Below are 20,165 nucleotides of genomic sequence, written 5' to 3'. Positions count from 1 at the left end.
CATCAAAACCAACATTTCGTTTTAACCAAACTGGAAATAGCGCCCTAAAATGAACTCCTTTGCACACCTCGACGCAGAAAGATATTTCTACTTAAGCTGACACCACGTTAAACATTTATTGAGCACCCGTGCTCTTCTTTATCAAATGTATTATTATCTGATGACGATTTCTGTCAGCTGAAGCCGCGGTTATTATTCAACCCCAAGGCGTCCCCCTTTGTTTGCGTCTCGTTGTCTCCTAATAATGGACAGAGTAGCTTTGTCCTTGAGTTCCTGAACGGTCATTGGTTTCGCAATGACCAATCAACTCTAACAATGTGAAACGAGCCCTCCAGTTGTAGGCGCAAAACTGTCATGACGTCATCGGCAAAATCCATTTACGGCTTGTTAGCAACCAATAGTATCGAACTTCAGTATTGAAGGACAGACAAAATCCCGCCTATATCGGAAACCGAAGACCGCGAGAGTGGGCCGCACATTCAGTGACCCTGCAGAACGGGCGGTTGGAGGGTTTGGACGTTCGACGTGTTTTTGTTTTGTGAAAAGGACCGAAGACAACCATGGCAGGAGTGCTAGCCCGCAAGGCCGTCGACCACTTGAAAAGCAAAGAGTTCCGGGATTATTTAATGAGGTAACACCAAGACTTACTGTTGTGGCTCCTTTTTAAGGTTACATGAAGTGTATTTGTTCTCGTTTGTGTAGAGAGGCGGGCGACATTAATCCCGTTGGGTCTTCTACGGCGAAATGTGTTGCTTTTGCGTCAAATTAAATTGTAGGCGTCGACTCCACACGGAACACAAACTGACGTGCTTTTTAAATGGGGTTTTAGTTCCGTTACAACCGAACCTTCTACCGGAGAACACTCGTGCTTTCAGTGCATCGGGTGGTGGGACAAAGTCATAGGCGTGCAGACGGGAAACACTGTTGTATACTTTTAACGTCGATGTTTTAAAAGCACACTGGCAGATTGAACGATGAGCCAAACTGGACGGTAGTACGGACTGCCGCGTTACCTAATTTGTACATTCTGCTTTGGGTGAAATGCCAGTCTTAAAATGGACCTCCGTTTTCGATTTATTCTTAATTAGTTCCATCGGTCAGCGTCGTTGTGACGGCGTGCTGTGTCTTCAGCCCAGGAAGTAACAAAGCTGTCTTAAAACGAACTTTCTGCGTTTGATTATATTTCTTAGTTACTTACACGTATGTAGAAAGAATTATCTGGTATTGATGGAAAATAACATCGCCAAACCTGGGCCACTGGGGGTCGGAGCCACGAATACTGTGCAGTATGTACTGGCTGGTTTGGGCTGTAAAACTCAAGGTCGCCGATCGAGTCTCCACTACTATGAACACCTAAAGTTTGTGTTTTTCCTTTTGACAAGCTTGGGGATTTGGACACTTCCACTGATACACCTAAAAGGTTTCAGAAAATTTCACAGTTTGTTTGAATTAATGTACAGCTATATAAAATACACTCAGATTGTTTTAGTGTGAGGAAAATTGCACAACAGATGGACCTTTCAGAAGTTTGGAACGTAATAGAGTGCAGGATTTTTTTGATGTTTAATTGCAGTTTTCAGAATGTTACTATCCTGTCATCCTGCACATTTTGGTATATTTTTAAGTTGTAAGAGTCTGAGGCTTTTCCACTTTTTTAAGGAGGCTTGTTAAATGATCTTGAACCTAACCAACAGCAAGTCATGGAATTGTACTTGTGAATACTTCACCTGTCAAATGTGGTTTGCATCATAAATGTAAGGCCACAATTTAGCACACACTGCCTACACTCGTGACTTAACATTGAAAGTGCATGGTGGCTGCTTTAGTCACCAAGTGTGAGCAATTCCTTGTGCATTTTGCAAAATACAGAGACAAAGTCAGAGAAGCGAGATTTTCGTTGGTTTGGACGTGCAGAGGAGAGATGCTGAATGTATTGGGAAAAGCATACTAAGGACAGTGCTGCCAGGTAAGAGGAGAAGAGGAAGGCCTAAGAGAAGGTTTATGGATGTGGTGAGAGAAGGCATGCAGGTGAAGGGTGTGACAGAGTAAGATGCTGAGGACCAGAAGATCCGGAATAAGCTGATCCACTGTGGCAACCCCTAATTGGAGCAGCCAAAAGAAGACGACAAAGAAACACTTGTCCTGTACCGTTTATGTAAATATATAATTTTTTTTATTAGAAATCCATTGTTCGTTGCATTATCAAATCAGCCTGAACTCCTTCAAAGTCATAGAGGCTGGAGCTTATCTCAGAAGCAGCGGTTGCACTGAAACTCCTCTCACAGGGCTAATTAAAGGAATTTTCCATTCAAAACTTTTGTTTTATTTTAATTACCCCAAGTAGTTTGTAGTGGTGACAGAGAATACATTTGAATCTCCTGTTCATGGTGAAAGGACATAACAGTCGAAGACCCACCACTCGCCCTCTTTCATGCATTGGTCAAGAGTCTGTCTACAGTTAAGAAGTGCAAAGGGGCCTGCAGTGGGTGGACTTATTTTTCTGAGTTATTTAAAACTATCTTAGTAAAAACTACATGCGTTTTGCTCCTGGTAGACATGTCTGGATGTCTTGACGTGCAAATTATGTGACACGATTAATGTGAGATTTATTTATTTATTTATTTTTTTATTTTATAGACGTGCTTGATCTAGTTTGAAGTGTTTGTCACCTTTGTCTCCAATTAGTCTGTTCTCCATGAAAACATGAGGTTAAAGTTTTCTTGGCCCCCACTACAAGGCACACAGCATAAGTAAAATATTAAAAAACCGGGAATGACGCCCCTAGACTGTCTCGTATACTCGGATATGGGGATGGATATTTAAGGAGTAAACTGCAAGACAATGATTATATTTTTATATTATGTACACTAAAGAACCGTCAACAACAAATCAAATTAATATATTGAGCAATTATTATAAAAGTAAAATTGAATAGACCAGACACTGCAGCTGCATGAGTAAAAGGTAAAGCAGCACTTCAGGTTAGCGGAAATAGTTGATAGAAATCTACGTTTTTTATCTTGATACTTATATGCAAAATTTGACGTCGGTGAAAGCATCCAAGTTATCATGTTTATATATACATGCGCACACACACAGGCAGACATAATTCCAAAAGTTGGTATCTGCAGACTCTGGAAGTTCTAAAATATTGAGATTCATCAAAGTCTCTAAATGGAATTTTTGGGCGATTCCAATACTTTCCAAATCTTTGACATACGAGAAAGTAAAAATCTGTTTTTTTGGGTGGAGTATTCCTTTAAACACGACACGCACACGTTTTGGATGTAAACAAGTAATTTGAAATGGCTGATGCACACAGGAATGCAAGACAAACCTTGAGTTACAAAATTATGATTTGTTGTGATGATAAGTTTAATTTTTTTCCCCCTAAATCATTTTTATTACTGAATTTAAATTTTTCATGTCACATAAGGTAAAATGTGTGTGTATACTAGCTGTGCTACCCACCTGAGACAGACAGGAATCGAAGTAATCGGTGTAGACCTCCACGTTCACATTTGAGGAGCGCCATGTAATGATTATGTCCCTGTATTGTGACATTTGGTATGTGATTTATAAAAGTGTTTGTGTTGTGGTGATATGGTTCAACATGTGAGCTTTTTCTTGGCCTTTATTCACTTATGTACTGCACTTTGGTCAACACAGTGTGCCTTATAAATAAAATTGCTTGCTCCTTCGCATATCTGACACTGTTTGATTTTTGGTGTATACACCCTGAACTACGCAATATCCTATGGTATCTGTGTTTTTGTATGTGGTACAGAATTCCAGTTCCATTCTGATCACCAAAATTTGTGCCGAGTTTAACAGACTGGATTTTTCACTCTAGAATGTAACTTCCATTTTGTCATTTATGTGCATTTTGCGAAAGTCCTGCAGTCATTGGAAGTCATCATAACATCTAAGAGTCCAAGCCCTCTTGACCCCCATATGTGTATTTAGTATTGATGGACAAAACCTTGGCAGAATATGCTAAGGCGCATACAGTAATGTCATATCCTTTCTGCGCCAGCTCAACGTATTTAGCAATAAACTCTGCTTGTAAAACATAACATTAAAGAACCCTAACAGAAATGAAATACGCACAAATCCCCATTTACACCTTACCTGTGTCACTATGTCACAATTCGGTGCTCATTTGAAGGTATGTAAATGCTCAGGCCGCATTCAGGCCATGTAAAGTAAACCCCACAGGCATCACATTGTGTGTCTTCACCAATTCTGATTTTAGGGATCGACACCTGGCAGAGTAAACGCGGCTCTAATGAGTGGGAGGTGCGGACTGACCAGACAGTTTTGTGCCTTGCACTTCATACGCTGCTGTGCCACTGCCTGGACTGGCCTCGGGCCTTCATATCCACTGTTCTGTTAATGAATGCCCAAGTCCTGCATGTGGCATGTCCCGGTTTGATCTTGGAGTTTACAGTCCAGCTGCTACAGCACACTGCCATAGTAATAACTGCAATGGTACATTTTTAATTGTATTGTATATTTATGACCCCTTTATCAAAAGCAACTTACACAATTAATTTTTTTACAATTGCAGGTTGCATGACTTTGATCAGGGTGACAGAGTCAGATGTTGGATTCAGATGGCCAGGCTTATGATTTGAGAGTCCATTGCTTTTGACCCTGAGCCTCAGTAATACTTTAACAGTCACTGTAATCCGTCAGAATTAATAAAATTGTGATTGCTGTGGCTTCCCACATCCATTACAATATGCTGGTTCTCCACTTTTAACTCAAAGATGCCCAACTTCAGCCTTTTCTTTTTCTAAACTTGATTTCCTCCACTGTAGGGTGAGGGCGCCTGTGACTGTCATTTACTGTTGGGACTGACCCTAAATGGGGCATCGGGTCATCACAGGGTGTCTGCTCGCACTGAAAGTAGTCTTGCCTAAATTATAACTTTTGAAACATTTTGTTTTTGTTTGCTCCTTGAGAAATGATCAGTCAAAGGGCTTATTGGGTAACAAATGCTTGTGTTCTGGTCATAGTGCAACTTCCTACAGAAGTTTAGGGCACTGGGTTCTCGGACTGTGCCGTTCAGTGTGTGCCTGTCTGTTGAAACCGGCAGATGAATCTGATGTGGAAGTGGGTCATAGGTTAGGCACTTTTTTCACCAAATGTTTTTGCTTAGACTTTTTGTGCCACTGTTTTTCTTTGTATTTAAATGGGCTGTCGTGGAGGTGCTGCAGTCAAAGCCCAGGCCAGTCAGTGTCTGGGTAGAATTTGCATGTTCTCCTCCTGTATGCAAGTTCTTCCTCTGCCTTTCCTCCCATTCCCTATAGAAGATTAGACTGGAGACTCTAAACTGGTGCCATATGAGAAAGCGCTATATAAATGTAATGAATTATTATTATTATAAATGGGGTGAATTCCTGAAGGCTCCCGTACGCTTCAGCAGGCATGACACACACCTAATTTAGTTGGCACTGGAGGGTGGCGATGTGTTGTGTGCTGATTAGCATCTGCAAGTAAAAATTTCACTGAACTCTGTGTGTGCGTTTCATCCCACAGTCTAAAGACATGCTGGTTAGGTGCATTGGCGATCCTACGTTGTCCCTAGTGTGTGCTTGGTGTGTGTGCCCTGCGATGGGCTGGTGTCCTGCTTGGGGTTTGTTCCTGCCTTGTGCCCTGTGTTGGCTGGGATTGGCTCCAGCAGACCCCCGTGACCCTGTAGTTGGGATATAGCAGGTTGGACAATGACTGACTGACTCTGTATGTGTGAGAGCAAGGACTGAGTAAACCTATAACAGAGTTTAGACACTAGAGGGCGATACAGTCAGGAATCTCATCCTTTCAAGTTAATTATTTCAGGCAAGGAAGACCAAAGATTCAGTCTGAGTTACTTATGCTTGCTAGTCACAGTGCGGAGTGGTGATGCTAATCAGCATGCACAAATTTCACTGAACTTGCACAATCTTTTTAAATTTTTTGCACTGGATTGTTATCGCTCTTTAATATTGTTTGTATCAGTATGCTGCTGCTGGAGTATGTGAATGGGGATTAATAAAGTATCTATCTATTCTGATGGTTCTCCATTCCTACTGCAGTTTCAAGTCTTTGCTTGCCACACATTCATGACTCCATTTGGGCAACTTGTGGCCCTTCCATTTGCTTTGTCACTTGAATTCTTCTCCTTTGTGTCTGAAGACTCTCGCGTCACAAATTATATTTGAAATATCAGCATCTTTGTAATCTTTACATGAGTAATGACTGTAGTGTCAATATTCCTTATTTAGCTGCTGTTCCAAAAAACAAAGTAACACAGAATATTTAACAGCAGACCACCATTAAGACTGAGAACCCAGTGTACCCTGCCCCAGCCCGAGTGAAGGGGTAGATATTTTCAGATAACACAGACACCAGAGAAGAGGAGGGCAAAACAATCACCATCAGAATAAACAGCAAAGAGGAAAAGAGTAGAGAATGGAGTCAGGGAAGTGGCAAACCAGCATTTAAACAATCCAGCAGCAGCACACGCAGGAAAGCGGCCCCTCCAAGTGTCCTGATTGGTCAGTTTGACTTTGCTCTATTTAGTCCGTTTCCCTTTGGTTGCTCAGTCAAACGCAATCAAGACCACTTGACACACAGACAAGGATCCAGGGGGGTGTGTGGATGTGAAGTTCATTTCCTGATTGTGATGTTTATTGTTTTTTTTTTTTTAATACATTTTAACGGTGACAGTGAATAATGTAACGAGCGATGTTAGGGCGCTAAACACTAGTGAGGTGCAACCCGAGTTGCCTTTGAAGACAGAAAGTGTAAAGCAGATGGGAGGCGAGCAGCACACCTTGAAATGACTCGGTCTGAGGTGTAGGCTTTAAGGGGGATGTGATCGAAAGAGGAAGCGCCGGCAAGGCGGATTGAGACACACGAGGATACTAAACAGACGCATAGGGGAAATGCTGGCTGTACACAAGGCAATGGGTGTGTTTTATTTATTTAGTACCGGTCTTCACATAGCTAGTATTTATTAAACAAAAACCTGTGTTTTTAATTCAAAAAATGCAAAATAATTCAATTTTCAAATTGGTTAGCTCTTGCTGTATTCGTGTGTTGCTGAAGTATTCAGAGCTATGAGCTGTGATATTTAACTTTCCCCTTCAGTGCCTTAACACGACTTTCTTGTCAGACTATTCAGAGAAACACGAGGTTGCTGTTATTTTTTTTTTGGTCCTTAAGAAAAGCAAACTCTATATAAAGAGCAAACTAAACGTATTACATGTGTGTCGCTTCACTCCAAATGCAGTTTGACCACCAACGTGGTGTTTCTGGCTGTCCAAGTTTTATTTTTATTTTATTTATTTTAACTTTCTTGTATGGACGGCACGGTGGCGCAGTGGTAGCGCTGCTGCTTCGCATTACGGAGATCTGGGTTCACTTTCCGGGTCCTGCTGTGGGCTGGCGCCCTGCCTGGGGATTTGTTTCTGCCTTGCATCCTGTGCTGGCTGGCATTGGCTCCAGCAGACCCCCGTGACCCTGTGTTAAGTTATAGTGGGTTGGATAATGAATGACTGACTGACTTTCTCCTCATATATGAAGTATAGGGAAAATATTGTAATCATCTGAAGATTCAACCTCGACATTTTGATGAATCTCGATATTTTAGACCTCCCTGAGTCAGAAAATACCTTTTTTGGAATGATGTGTGTGTGTGTAAACACGATAACTTGATTACGCTTTTACTTAGGTTAACCAAATTTTTCATACAAGTATTAGGTACAAAACTTAAATTTCTATCCACTTTTGGGCCATTTCCATTAACCAGAAGTGATGCTTTACCTTTTATATTCTTATACAATTGATTAAAGTGAAAGGTCAGCATTTTGTCAGTACTTTGAAAATTCGGGTTGCGTTGTTTTCTCCAAATTGTCCAATTCAAAGCTCCAAGTTCATAGGGTGCTCATGTAACTCCTACTTGCCACCTGTCTGATAAATCCCCAAACACAATTGACTTATTGTGCCATGCATACATTTTCTAAGTTGTTGCTTTTTTACTAACTAAAGCCGTCGGCCCAGGCCTAATTCATAGAAGCATGTAAAGGTCAAACGTTTCATTGCAGACTCTGCAGATCCTAATATATGCTGAAAGCCCATTTCTTCTTTGTTTGTTATTAGAGGCATCACTCTTCTTGTGACCTGGGCATGTTAAGGTTTTACACACACGAATATTCTGAAATGGTGGTCCCCACATTCAGTGACCCTGCAGAACAGGCGGTTAGAGGGTTTGGACGTTCGACGTGTTTTTGTTTTGTGAAAAGGACCGAAGACAACCATGGCAGGATACACGTGTGTTTTAATGCTTGTAGATCCTTATTTGTGCTTCTGGTGATTTCTAAGTTATTTTGGATAAAACCTTTTGACTCGATTCGTCTAAATATTTAGGTTCTATTTTGAAGGTCTTTCTCCTTTGGCACCTTTGTGGCATTCAGAAATTCACATGATTGTGCTTCAGTGACCTGCCATTAAGTCACCATGGTGAGGTCATCGGAGCCAAAGTAGCCTTGTCCTGTTTTACTGGTTTGTTGTCTCCTGAACGCCTGCCTTGACTTCGAGTAATGCTGTGGTTACATAACCTTTGAAAGTTCTGAGCTCCCACCGGTGACAACAGGTTGTTCCCATTTTCTGCTTATGCGGATTTCTAGTTGGCATTTCTGAGGAAATGTGAGGTAACAGTTGATTTTCTGTTCAGTTAGCACAAAAATCACTTAAGGATTACCTCTAATTCTGGAGGTGGAGAATAAATGACATACTAAACACAGTAGTGCTAGTATTGTCCTACTTGTACATGTTGCTACTCTCTCTAGTGCCATGGCAAACAAGAACTAAAACACAGAACGACAATAAGAGTACAAATACAGCATTAAATAAGCCAAATAGTCAGTCTGTCTGTCTAGAGCAGAGGTATTGTACTCCAGGCCTGGAGGGCCGTAGTGGCTGCAGGTTTTCACTCTAACCCTTTTCTTAATCAGTGACCAGTTTTCACTGATAATTAACTTCGTTTCCCTTCATTTTAATAGCCCTGTTTTTAAGGATTCAGTCTTCAGAATTGATTCCTTTCTTCATTAAATGACAGCCAAACAGAAATGAGATGACGATGACCAGCTACACTGGGACTTCAAACTCAAACTGGTCACTAATTAAGAAGATGGTTAGAATGAAAATCTGCAGCCCTCCGTGACTGGAATTGGACACCTCTGGTCTAGGGAGTAGAGTGTGAGTTCAGATTTCACTAAAATAACTGAGTTTGAAAGTGCAGTTTGGATTTGATTGATGCAAAGTGAAGCAATGCCAGCTGGTTATGCCTGATAGACCTCCAGGGTAGAAGCTGTCATTCCTGAGTTAACAAAGGTGGCTGTTAAATTGGTGTATGCAGTCATGTGAAATATTATCATCATTATTATTATTTTATTTAACATGGTCATATCAAGATTTGATGTTCTTTTGAAAAGTGTATATAGATAAAGATGATGTAATTTTGGTGAAGGGGAGGGTGAAATTTTATTTAATGAAAAATAACGTATCAGGTGCACAACTTGTTTCCATGGAAAAACTATGCCTGCCTTTGGCTCTTAATAGATGCTATTGCCCTCTTGGTAAGTTGACATTTCCTTGACTGTCTAGCAGTTTCAGACTGGCATAAAGTTTTCTACAGTCCACCATGCAGAAATGTTCTGTCTCTGGGATGATGTGCCGTTTTTGCTTCCATACCATTTCAGTATTGATACTGCAGTCTAGAAGCTGGTGTTGATACCAAAGTCCAAGTTTTAGTACCAGTCCAACACTAATCTTGTATTTCTGTGTCTTTGCCAGAGATGTACCTATTTTTCTTTTTTCTTGTAAAGCGCACTTGTATTTGTAAGTTTGGCTCACCATATCATATTACATATCCATCCATGTGCTTTAGAACTTGCTCGATCCAGCTCAGGGTCAGGTATAGCCGGTGCGTCTGTCAGCAGCAATGTGAGAAGTTAGACATTTATAATGCTCTTAGGAAAACTGTCTTTATAAAAGTGTAGCTTACCGTACTGTTAAGTTTGCAGATGATGCCAAACCAGTTGGAAAGGCAAAGGTCCCCGATGGATTTGGACAGATACATGGCAGGTGACATTTCATAGAAGGGAATGGAGTGCAAATCAAGAGAAGGTTGTTCTTAAGAGACTACTCCTCAATGTATTGTCATTTTATATATCTTTTACTTACTGAATTGTTTTGTAGTAATGGGGTGAAATGTGTAGTTTAATATCCTGTCAAAGTCTCTGCTACAAATTTGGGGCAACACTGAATAACCGCAATTACTATAAAAATGCCTGAGGAGGAAATCTCAAGTATTGGGTAATCCTACGTGTCGGGTATCCACTCGTGTGTCCATTACACATACATTTTTTGCTAATATATTGTTAAACATATACTTCTGGAAAATCCGAGTAATGCAAAAATATAAATTGGGGGGGGGGGTCAAATGTTTGAGTTGAAGTGGAGCTCCCTGAATCTCTTCCCCCCCCCCCCCCCCATTTCACTGGTCAGCAGCAGTCGTCCTGTCTTCAATCTGAAAGCTCAGTTCCATTTGAATGTGCAGCTACGGGGATCAGCTGCAGACCTAAGAGTTCAATTTGCATGTACTGTTATTAAAGGAGGGCGGCACGGTGGCGCAGTGGGTAGCGCTGCTGCCTCGCAGTTGGGAGACCTGGGTTCGCTTCCCAGGTCCTCCCTGCGTGGAGTTTGCATGTTCTCCTCGTGTCTGCGTTGGTTTCCTCCCACAGTCCAAAGACATGCAAGTTAGGTGGATTGGCGATTCTAAATTGGCCCTAGTGTGTGTTTGTGTGTGTGTCCTGCGGTGGGTTGGCACCCTGCCCAGGATTGTTTCCTGCCTTGTGCCCTGTGTTCGGATTCAACGGGTTCGAAAATGGATGGATGTTATTAAAGGAACTCTTGTGCCATTCGGAGTGCTTTGTCTTCTTGCACTTTCTTCTTTCCAAACTGTAACTGTTGCTAAAGTATAAAGGTTCCACTGCTGTGTAGTGAACACAGACCTGCTGAATCCTAAATTTTTACTTTTGGTAATGCAGTTTCTAGTAGGCACGATTGGCTGCTGCTTTGAACTGTGAAGCCAATGTCACCTGACTCAGGCCTCAGTACTGCCAGTGTGTGACCCTGGCCTCCTAGTGCTCAATTCTGTTATTCGATATTCTGTATGTAGAGCAGTTTGTGTTTACTGAAGGGCAAGAATTAAAAAAGAAAATCAACATCAGTAAAACAACGAAACCATCGTAACCATTAAGGGGCTGTTCAGTGTAGACTGCGGCTGTAGTAACGTTGTGTTCTTGTCCTGTCAGGACTTTGTGGATTTCATGTTCTATTAATGTCACTTTTTTTTCATTTGGTCCGTCTTCAATGTTATTTTATTGATTGCAGTCTGTTAAATGTTGAAACGCTCATCATTGTTTTTTATTCTTTTCCCTTTTGCTCACCTGGATTGCCTTGACCTTTGTGACATCCTTGGCCTGCAGCACGGTAAGCAGATAATATTTAACTTCAGCTCACACAACAAAAGCGCCAGCTCTGACTTTTATAGTCACTTGTTTCCTATTGCTGACCTCCTCCTGAATCCGGCTAATTACAGTATCATAAGAAATGAGATTTATGAAAGTCTCCTTCACGTACAAAACTCTCCTACTTGCTTGTACTTCTTGCTCTTGCATATCTTATCTTAACTCTAGTACTAGGGTGCTGTACCGTGTTAGCCATTATGAATGTAGAGAAAAGCCAAGCAAAATGACACCTTTTATTGGCTAACTAGAAAGATTACAATATGCAAGCTTTCGAGGCAACTCAGGCCCCTTCTTCAGGCAAGATGTAATCATGCCTGAAGAAGGGGCCTGAGTTGCCTCGAAAGCTTGCATATTGTAATCTTTCTAGTTAGCCAATAAAAGGTGTCATTTTGCTTCTCAACTCTGAATTTGTGCTTTTATTTTTTTTCTGCCTGGTCTTTTTCTAGCATTTCTGGGGCCCTGTAGCCAACTGGGGTCTCCCCATCGCTGCTATCAATGACATGAAGAAGAGTCCAGAAATTATTAGTGGCCGAATGACATTTGGTGAGTAGGCAACAAGAAGATTGAAAATACTGCATATGTTACGAGCTGGTGTGACAAATGTTAAGCTTGGTGTCATTTTAGGTTTGCAGTAGTGAACCTTCAAAAGGACCGAGGCCTTCCTCACTGCCACACTAAAGCCTATTTTAATCTGCTCAGTCAGACTGAGATCTCCATTTATGTTCTTTGGCAATTTTTTGTTTTCCTGCAGTACTAGGGTGTTGTACCATGTTAGCCATTGTGAATGTAGAGAAAAGCCAAGCAAAATGACACCTTTTATTGGCTAACTAAAAAGATTACAATTTGCAAACTTTTGAGGCAACTCGGGCCCCTTCTTCAGGCAAGATGTATGAAGAAGGGGCCTGAGTTGCCTCAAAAGCTTGCATATTGTAATCTTTTTAGTTAGCCAATAAAAGGTGTCATTTTGCTTGGCTTGTTTTCCTGCAGTAATTTAAAGACATTGAAGATGAATCAGAATCGTTACCTCCTTGGCGTTAACCCCAAGTCTCTCTCAGGTTAAGTTATGATTCAATGTGCGGTGTTAAGCCCAAATGATGCTCGGGACGGTATTCTGCTGCCCCCTAGTGGATAAAATAACATCAAGCTGGGAGAATATCATGAATAGTTCTGAGTTCTGATAATAAATAATAACTCATCAATATTTGAGTGAACTGAAACACTCAATGGCATATACGTGAGATACTGTAAAACAAGTTTTTATAACAAACTGAAACTAATCCATTAGTTGAATCAAGCTGTAGTGATGACAGTGTGAACTGGTTATCGGACATTGACACGCATAGTGAAACTCGTGCATATGGCACTCGACTGGTTACTTCAGTCACATAAAGTGGCAGCAGGCAAAAAAACAAAGTGATTGTGATCAAGTGGAAGGGCAAGAATGACGTTAGCCCCTAAGCACTGTTCACAGTGTTGAAACTGTCAGTGTGTGCGTTGGGCAGACTGCAAGGCTTTGTGACTTTCACAGTGGTAGCCTACAGTGACACAATGGGCACATCCATCATGCATATCGGGCACTGACTTTCTGTCCTCTTGTGTGCAAGCAAGAGAAAAAAATACAAGAAAAGTGTATACTTCTACTATCCTGATTGTGACATCCCAGAACATGTCACATAGAGGATGTGTGCTATGTTGAAAATTTGGCATTTGCATATTTCTGTTAGCCGTAGCAGGTTTTCTTTTTAAATTTAAAAAAATTGTTTTGTGGCTCTTTTTTTTTTTTTTTATGAGGGTGGTTAACATAACCCTAAGGAGGGGTTGGGGGGGTGTTGTTTGGTTCTAACCCAAGGGAATCTTTACGGTAAAGTTATTCTTGAGTAGCAGAGGCTTCTGTTTTGCCTCTGTTCCCATGAATCCCATTCTTCCTCTGTCTCTCATTTATTATGGAGTCCTGAACCTCACCGCAACCCCAAGGCAGAGTCTTAGACATGTATTTATAACTCTTTCCTGATTAGTATATTGGGAGCAGTAGGGCTCAGAACATTGTTAGATGGACTTCAGTAGTCAAATTGATTTTCGATGATACGTCAGTGAGTTTTTTTTGTTTTTTTTTGTTCCCCCCCCCCCCCCCCAAGCACTGCCATGTTTTCTAGCCTTTTGTCTTTACATGTTTTAAAGTTTTTGTTCTGTTCATGAGGGTTACACTGATGATCTGTAGTACTGTTGGGTGTCATAATTTGTGACACTGCATGTCGTGATTGCTAACCATATAAGGAAGGCTGTCCTTCAGTAACAGCTTTATAACATCAATGCTATTGTGGTGAAAGTTCAATTCAAAAATGTATTTCATGTAATAATAATAAATGTGACCATGTTAAAGTAATGAATATTTGAGAGGGATGTTGTTTGCTGTGCCCAAATAACCAGACTTGTTTAGTTAACCAGTTATCCTCATTTCAAGGCCCATTGTTTCATTGATAAGCCCTTCAGCAGAGGTTCCTTCAAAGTGCACAGTGACATGTGAAGTGACTTGAAATCAAAAGTTTAGAAATAAGTAGAAAGTGTCTTTAGAAAGGTGAGAGATCCTTTATGCCAGGGGTCCTCAATCCCAGTCCTGGAGGGCCACAGTGGCCGCAGGTTTTTGTCCTAACCCGTTTGCTTAATTAGAAGGCAATTCTTGCCAATAATTGAATTTCATGGCTTGTTGGTTCTTCAACTCTTTCAGCTAATTCTCGTATCCTAGATCTTCTTCCCATTTCTAGGGATATTATCCAAATGATTAGAAGGCTAAATTGGAGGAGTAATTCTCAGTCCTTCACTTGTTACTCTTCACTATCCTTCCAGGTATTTAATTAAACCCAATAGTGCTTGATAAGTACACACAGGTGTAAATAACAAGCTAAATGGAGAAATGCTGGTCTCTTTTGTCATTTGCATGTTATTGCTAATTAGGACCAATTAAAAACCAAGAATACAGCTGTTTGACTAAAATAAGCAATAAGGGTTCAAAATCTTAACGAGCGAGACAACTAAAGTGAAGCAGATGTGTTACTTGAGCAGTTAGTGCTCCTTATTAAGCAATTGGGTTGGAGCAAAAACCTGCAGCCCTCCAGGACCGTGATTGAGGACCCCTGCTTTATGCTAACAAATCGTGTTTGACATTGTGAGTGCCATTGCACTTTCTGGATGGGTGTATTTGTGTGTGTGTGTGTGTGTGGTTTGATCTCCTGTTTTCACTGTGTGAGCCTCAGCAGGTAAGGTGATTCACTGAGTGAGGCAGAGGATGATACTCTGAGGCTAATGCTGCTCATCCGCCACACCTCCATCAGAGCTTCACAAGTGAGAACTTGTCCAGCAGTGGCTTGTTTTTCATACTTGCCTTTCTTTCCTTTTCAGCCCTTTGCTGTTATTCCCTGCTTTTCATGAGATTTGCCTACAAAGTTCAGCCCAGAAATTGGCTTCTGTTTGCCTGCCACATATGTAATGAGACGGCACAGCTCGTTCAGGGTGGAAGGCTCATCAAACACAAGTAAGTCATGTTTTTATGGTGTTAACCTCAACTTGTAGCACATGTCTCCATTTTTGTTTTCATGTGGACACCTGTTCAGATTTGTTGAATGCAGTAGCTTCTCAGCAACACAATGTGCTGCTTCACAGTTCAGATACTGGCCCAGTGCCTGTCTCTGTCAAATTCATATGCTGTCCCTGTGACCACCTAAGCTTTACTCCAGGTATTGTCATGTTTTCTCCTTGGCACATAAGAAAATGGACAAACAAGAGGAGACTATGCAGTCCATCAGGCTTGTTTGGTTAGTTAATCACTAAGCTGTCTCAACATTTCATCCACATTCTTCTTAAAGGTTGTCAGGGTTTCTGCTTAAGCTCCGTACCTCGGTAGCTTGTTCCAGATTTCCAAAAGTCTTCTGCTTACTGGCTTCACACACAGTCTTCTCTGCTTGAAATTCAACAGGCTTATGTCTGTAGGCTTGTCATAGTAGGCCATGCCTGTTCTCCCATGATGCACCTGCTTGCTGTCCTTTAGCCAGTGCCAAGTGCTGCTCTGTCTTGTAGTGTGGTGACTACAACTGCACACTATTGTAGATGTCTTCTCGCTATAGAATATCAATGTGTGGTTGGTGACTCTGGTCAGGCACATTATCAGCTTTTATTTTCACTGTTGCTCTCTTCTCACAGTAGATTAAATGTACTCGCCATTGGTATTTTCCTTATGACTTGAAGGGACTACGTTTAGTTAATGCTAATCTGTTAAAAGTACAATACAATGCCACCAGGAATTTGGAGCTGCAGGGCATTTTCCCTCAGTTTATTACTTATTCGTAGACCTGACATATCATTTGGATGGTTTTCTTGCCCCAGTTCCTTCCAATGCACTCAAAAATCCAACCACAACCATACCTGCCAAAACATAAACAAGGAAGCACTTCCTGATTGGTCAATGAAATTTGAAATGTAGAAATGACCCAAATGTTCTGTCACAACTGACATAGCTACTGGGATGCAATTAGCCACTCGGAATGCGTGAGAATCTTGACAACTTTCAGTGTAAAGCTGCTGCACGATTAATCGTACATAAATCACAAGTACAATTATAGCTGCAGTGTTTCACCGACTGTGAAAACCTGGCGATTACTGCATTCCATTTAGTACTCCCACTCTGTCAGGAGTTCAGGTTTCCTAGTTACAGACCACTCTAAACAACAAATGAGTATTGTAATCAAGCACAGACATATTCACTTTAACAGTAGAATCCCTGAAGTCTATGAAAAACTCGTAACCTCGGCCCACCTTCAATTCTTTCGCACCTCTACATCAGCATCTTTTGTTTTATAAACGTGTTGATCAGCCCAAAAGAGAAGTCGGACTGCATTCTCGTACCATTACTCGCGTACTGAAGCTGACACTTCACTCAGTCAGACTTTTTTTTTTTTTTTGGGCACATACACCGTCCAGATCTAAACGCTAGCGTGGAGAGTTGTTCACATACTGAAGAGTCTGTAGCTGCAGGTGGAAGCTGCTCTCATATTTTTCATGGCATTTACACATGTACTTTATCAGTATGCCTGTGTCGATCAAACACAGGAAGCTCTGCAGTTGACTTGTGACTTTACGCTGTAGGAAGATAAGTAAGTAAATCAAGGTAAATAACATTCAATCGGACTTTTATACAAGTAACCTATAAATGTTTTTCATATAAAGACCATCACAAAACATAATCCCGAACAGGACTTTACATGATACCATGGCGAGCTCTTTAAGCCCTGCTGTTCTGAATAGGGACGTGTCTGGGGTAGACTGACTGACAGGATGATGCCCGACGTCTTGCTGCATCCAGACGGTGCCATCTTTTGCCTTTACGCCTGGTGCAGCGTACCTGGTCATTGTTCTTATATGTGAGTGGATGTTTCTTGCGGGAGGGCTTCTGTTCTCTTTCTCCGATGTAGAACCCTCATCTGAGTTCACCTCTGCTGTAGCATGTCTTGATTTGAAAACAGCAGTGTCAGATCAGGGGGAGCGTGAAAGTGACTGAGAGAATAAAACTGAATTTAAAAAACGGCTAACTTTTACAAGTGCCATACATTTACAGCAGCTGTTACAGACTCGAATCAAATGTATGTTTTTATTCTATAATAACAATAAGAGCAGCTCACTACTCAAAATGTTAGCACTTGGAATCGAACCAGCGACCTCTTGATTACAAGTCAGCAGTTCTTACCACTGCACCCTCCAAGCTGTCGTGTTGTGTCGCGTCAGTGTCCGTGTTGTACCCTATCTAGATTTCTTTTTCTTTGGTTATATTCTTGAAGAAAAGCGCACTTGTTCTGTTATCCTTGTACCTTTTGTGAAAGTGTTTATTTGATCTTTGGACTTCAGTCGTCCACATTATACACTTCTTGTCTACATTTTGTCAATTATTACTAAAATATGAAAAACGCTTCTTTTTTTAGTTGTGTTCAACAATTCCTGCCTAACATGTCATCCTACATTTACACAGACCACTGTAGACACGGAACACACATGAAATGTATGTGTTCCAAATGACAATACAGGGAGTCCTCGGGTTACAATGTCTTGACATATGACGTTTCGATTTTTCAACACTCCCATAAAACTTAATTATTATTTTTTTTTTTTTTTTGAGATGTGACAAGGAATAAAGGTAAGGATTTTTTGTTACACTAATTTTTTCTGTTACTACAGTACAGTATATATTTATGTCCTTTTCCTTTTTCTGTGGCCTAGTTGTGTTTTTACGTTCTAGATTATGATTTTGCAAATGTTAGGATAGGTAAGTGACTTAGGTTAGGGTGTGTTTCGACTTACACCAGAATTCAGGCTACATCACTGTTGTAGGAACAGAACTGTGTCGTAACCCGAGGACCCCCTGTATATAATTTACCCAATACAATACCAGGCACGTAACACACAGATAAGGAGCCTTGGCCTGAGCTGAGAGAACTTTTTGCCCGAGGTGAGCTCTGTCGAGGATGGCAGTGGGACAGCAGGCTGCTTGTGCTGATTGACACATTTACAAAACAAAAGACGCTGATGGAGTGGTGCGAATGAATTCAAGGTGGGCCGGAATTATGAGTGTTTTCGTAGGTTTCAGGGATTCTAGCACTAAATGTGACTGTGTGATGGTCTGGATGGGCTCCACAGACCCTGGCAGCTCGATCCCAGAACATTAAATAACGCTGACTTATGTGTGTCCTCATTCAAGAGCAGGAGAGAGTGTCCTATGCTTTATTTCCAAGCAGCCAAAGTCCAAAACTGAAGAGCTTCAATAAATAAATAATCCATAAAATCAAAGTGGTTGTGTGGAGGTTAAAAGCCAATAAATGATAAATGATCCTTTAAAACGAAGTCTTTTATAAACATAAGTTGCAGTGCCTCTTTCTAAAATGGCATCTCTTCTGCTTACCTCAGAAGGCCTTGCAGCCCGTGGAGATGCCCACTGACGGGTGCAGTCAACCACTACAATCTGGCTTGTGTTCTCTGCTGCCATCCTGTGCCCTCACACGTCGGACCCTGCAAGCCCTGCCCTACATCTGCAGTAGTCTACACCAAGCACATGGGTCACTCCTGCTCTGTGTAGTGCTCTGCAGAACGACCCTGTTCAGCCCAGTTGAGTGCTGGCTATGTGTTCCCCTTAGTGGGGGTTCCCTCCTGACCACCTGTCTCCATTTCCACCCACAATGGGCTGTCCAGATCCTGCCTCTCTTGTCTCTTTCCTCTTAACCTACGTCCATTTCTTCCTTGTGAAGGGGATGGAGGGGTGGGGGAGCCCTGGGGGGCCTCATCCCCAGAAGAGTCGAAAACCACCAGAGAGCCAATGAGGTCAGGCCTGTTGGGGATCGGAAGTGATGGTGGTGCACGGGAGGTGGCCCATTGGGGTGGGTGTGTGGAACGTCTTGGCTCGTCACTGTAGTGCTGTTAGTAAAATCGAAGGCAGTAATCGTCAGTTATTTATTTTCTCGTAAACTTGCACTTTTATTTACTTCAGTGGCTTTCTTGCACTTTTTTTCCCGAATTAAAAAGCCACTTGGGCTAAAATCACACAATGTACGTCTGCCGCAAGTAATAATACAATTTTATTTATATAGCACCTTTGAACAGGCAGCACATACCAGTGAGAATCTCTCTGCACTCTTCACATCCTGACCCAGTAAATGGCCAGAAAGCGCCAGCCGACGGTTTCACTCGCTTCTGGACAGTGTGAAGGTGGCTTTGTGGCTTGACGGTTTGTGCTTGTCTGCTGTCCTCCGCTCTTTCTCACTCCTTCTTTCTCTTCTTCACAGGTTAGAACAGAAGAAGGCTTAGAAGGATGACAAAGCGGCCAACGAGAGAGCCACGTGCCATCGTGTGAGTGAATGAATGTGTATGGACTTCAAACGTTTCCACAAACCGGTTCATGACTACTAGCCTGCACAGCTGTGACGCACAGGAATCAATCGAGTTTTCTTTAATAAACGACGGCAATAAGTTTAAAAAAAAAAAAAAAGGTTAAATCCAAGCAAACTGTTCCAGTGCTGACGTTTATTTTCATATGTAGCTTAGGTACGTCCGTTTGCGTCGGCTCACAATAATCAAATTGCATTTGGCAGTTGCAAAAATTGATCAGACAGCCCAGCTGACGTGCGTCTTCAACCAACCAACCAACTCCAAAGGCCACCTTGGTAGCATCTGGGTGGCGGGTTTCAGTAACAATCCTTTATGTAATTTGAGTATTGTACGATGAAAATGGACATTTGAGTGAATTGTTCTTGCACAAAATAAAAACGTTTTAACGTCAGATCAACGTAAAGCTGTTAAGTGCGTCTTTGAGTTTTTGTTCTGGGAGCCTCGTCACTTTACACGACTTATTTATTTGGCTGACCCCAAGACGACTTACAACATTTGAGACGTACAGTTGGTTTGTTTTATTTCCCAATTGGAGTGCTGGCAGGTGAAGTGACTCATTTGTGGTCACACAGTGGTGTCAGTAGTGGGATTTGAACCCACAAACTAGAGGGTGAAGTCCAAAGCCTTAACCACTACGCCACACTGCCTGCTGACGGTGCAAGT

General features: G+C 41.6%; 1 protein-coding gene and 1 long non-coding RNA gene across 3 annotated transcripts in view; both read left to right on the top strand.

Moving 5' to 3' along the window:
• LOC127525970 (uncharacterized) overlaps positions 1-20,165 on the top strand; it is a 495,457-nt gene that overhangs the window by 219,247 nt on the left and 256,045 nt on the right. The window lies entirely within an intron of this gene.
• On the top strand, positions 422-19,905 carry mpc1 (mitochondrial pyruvate carrier 1). 2 transcript variants are annotated; one of them, XM_028820707.2, is made up of 4 exons: positions 422-631; positions 11,541-11,544; positions 12,029-12,125; positions 14,979-15,116. In XM_028820707.2, exons 1-4 carry the CDS (start codon positions 561-563, stop codon positions 15,113-15,115), a joined length of 309 nt encoding a protein of 102 aa, XP_028676540.2. In that variant the 5' UTR covers positions 422-560; the 3' UTR covers position 15,116. The 2 variants fall into 2 exon arrangements, with proteins under 2 accessions (XP_028676540.2, XP_051775382.1); XM_051919422.1 differs by lacking the exons at positions 422-631; positions 11,541-11,544 and adding an exon at positions 19,400-19,905 and having other exon boundaries at positions 11,996-12,125; positions 14,979-15,111.

Source organism: Erpetoichthys calabaricus, chromosome 15 (genome assembly GCF_900747795.2).
Source record: "Erpetoichthys calabaricus chromosome 15, fErpCal1.3, whole genome shotgun sequence".
NCBI classification, from domain to species: Eukaryota; Metazoa; Chordata; class Cladistia; order Polypteriformes; family Polypteridae; genus Erpetoichthys; species Erpetoichthys calabaricus.
This window is presented reverse-complemented; position numbering and strand designations above follow the sequence as displayed.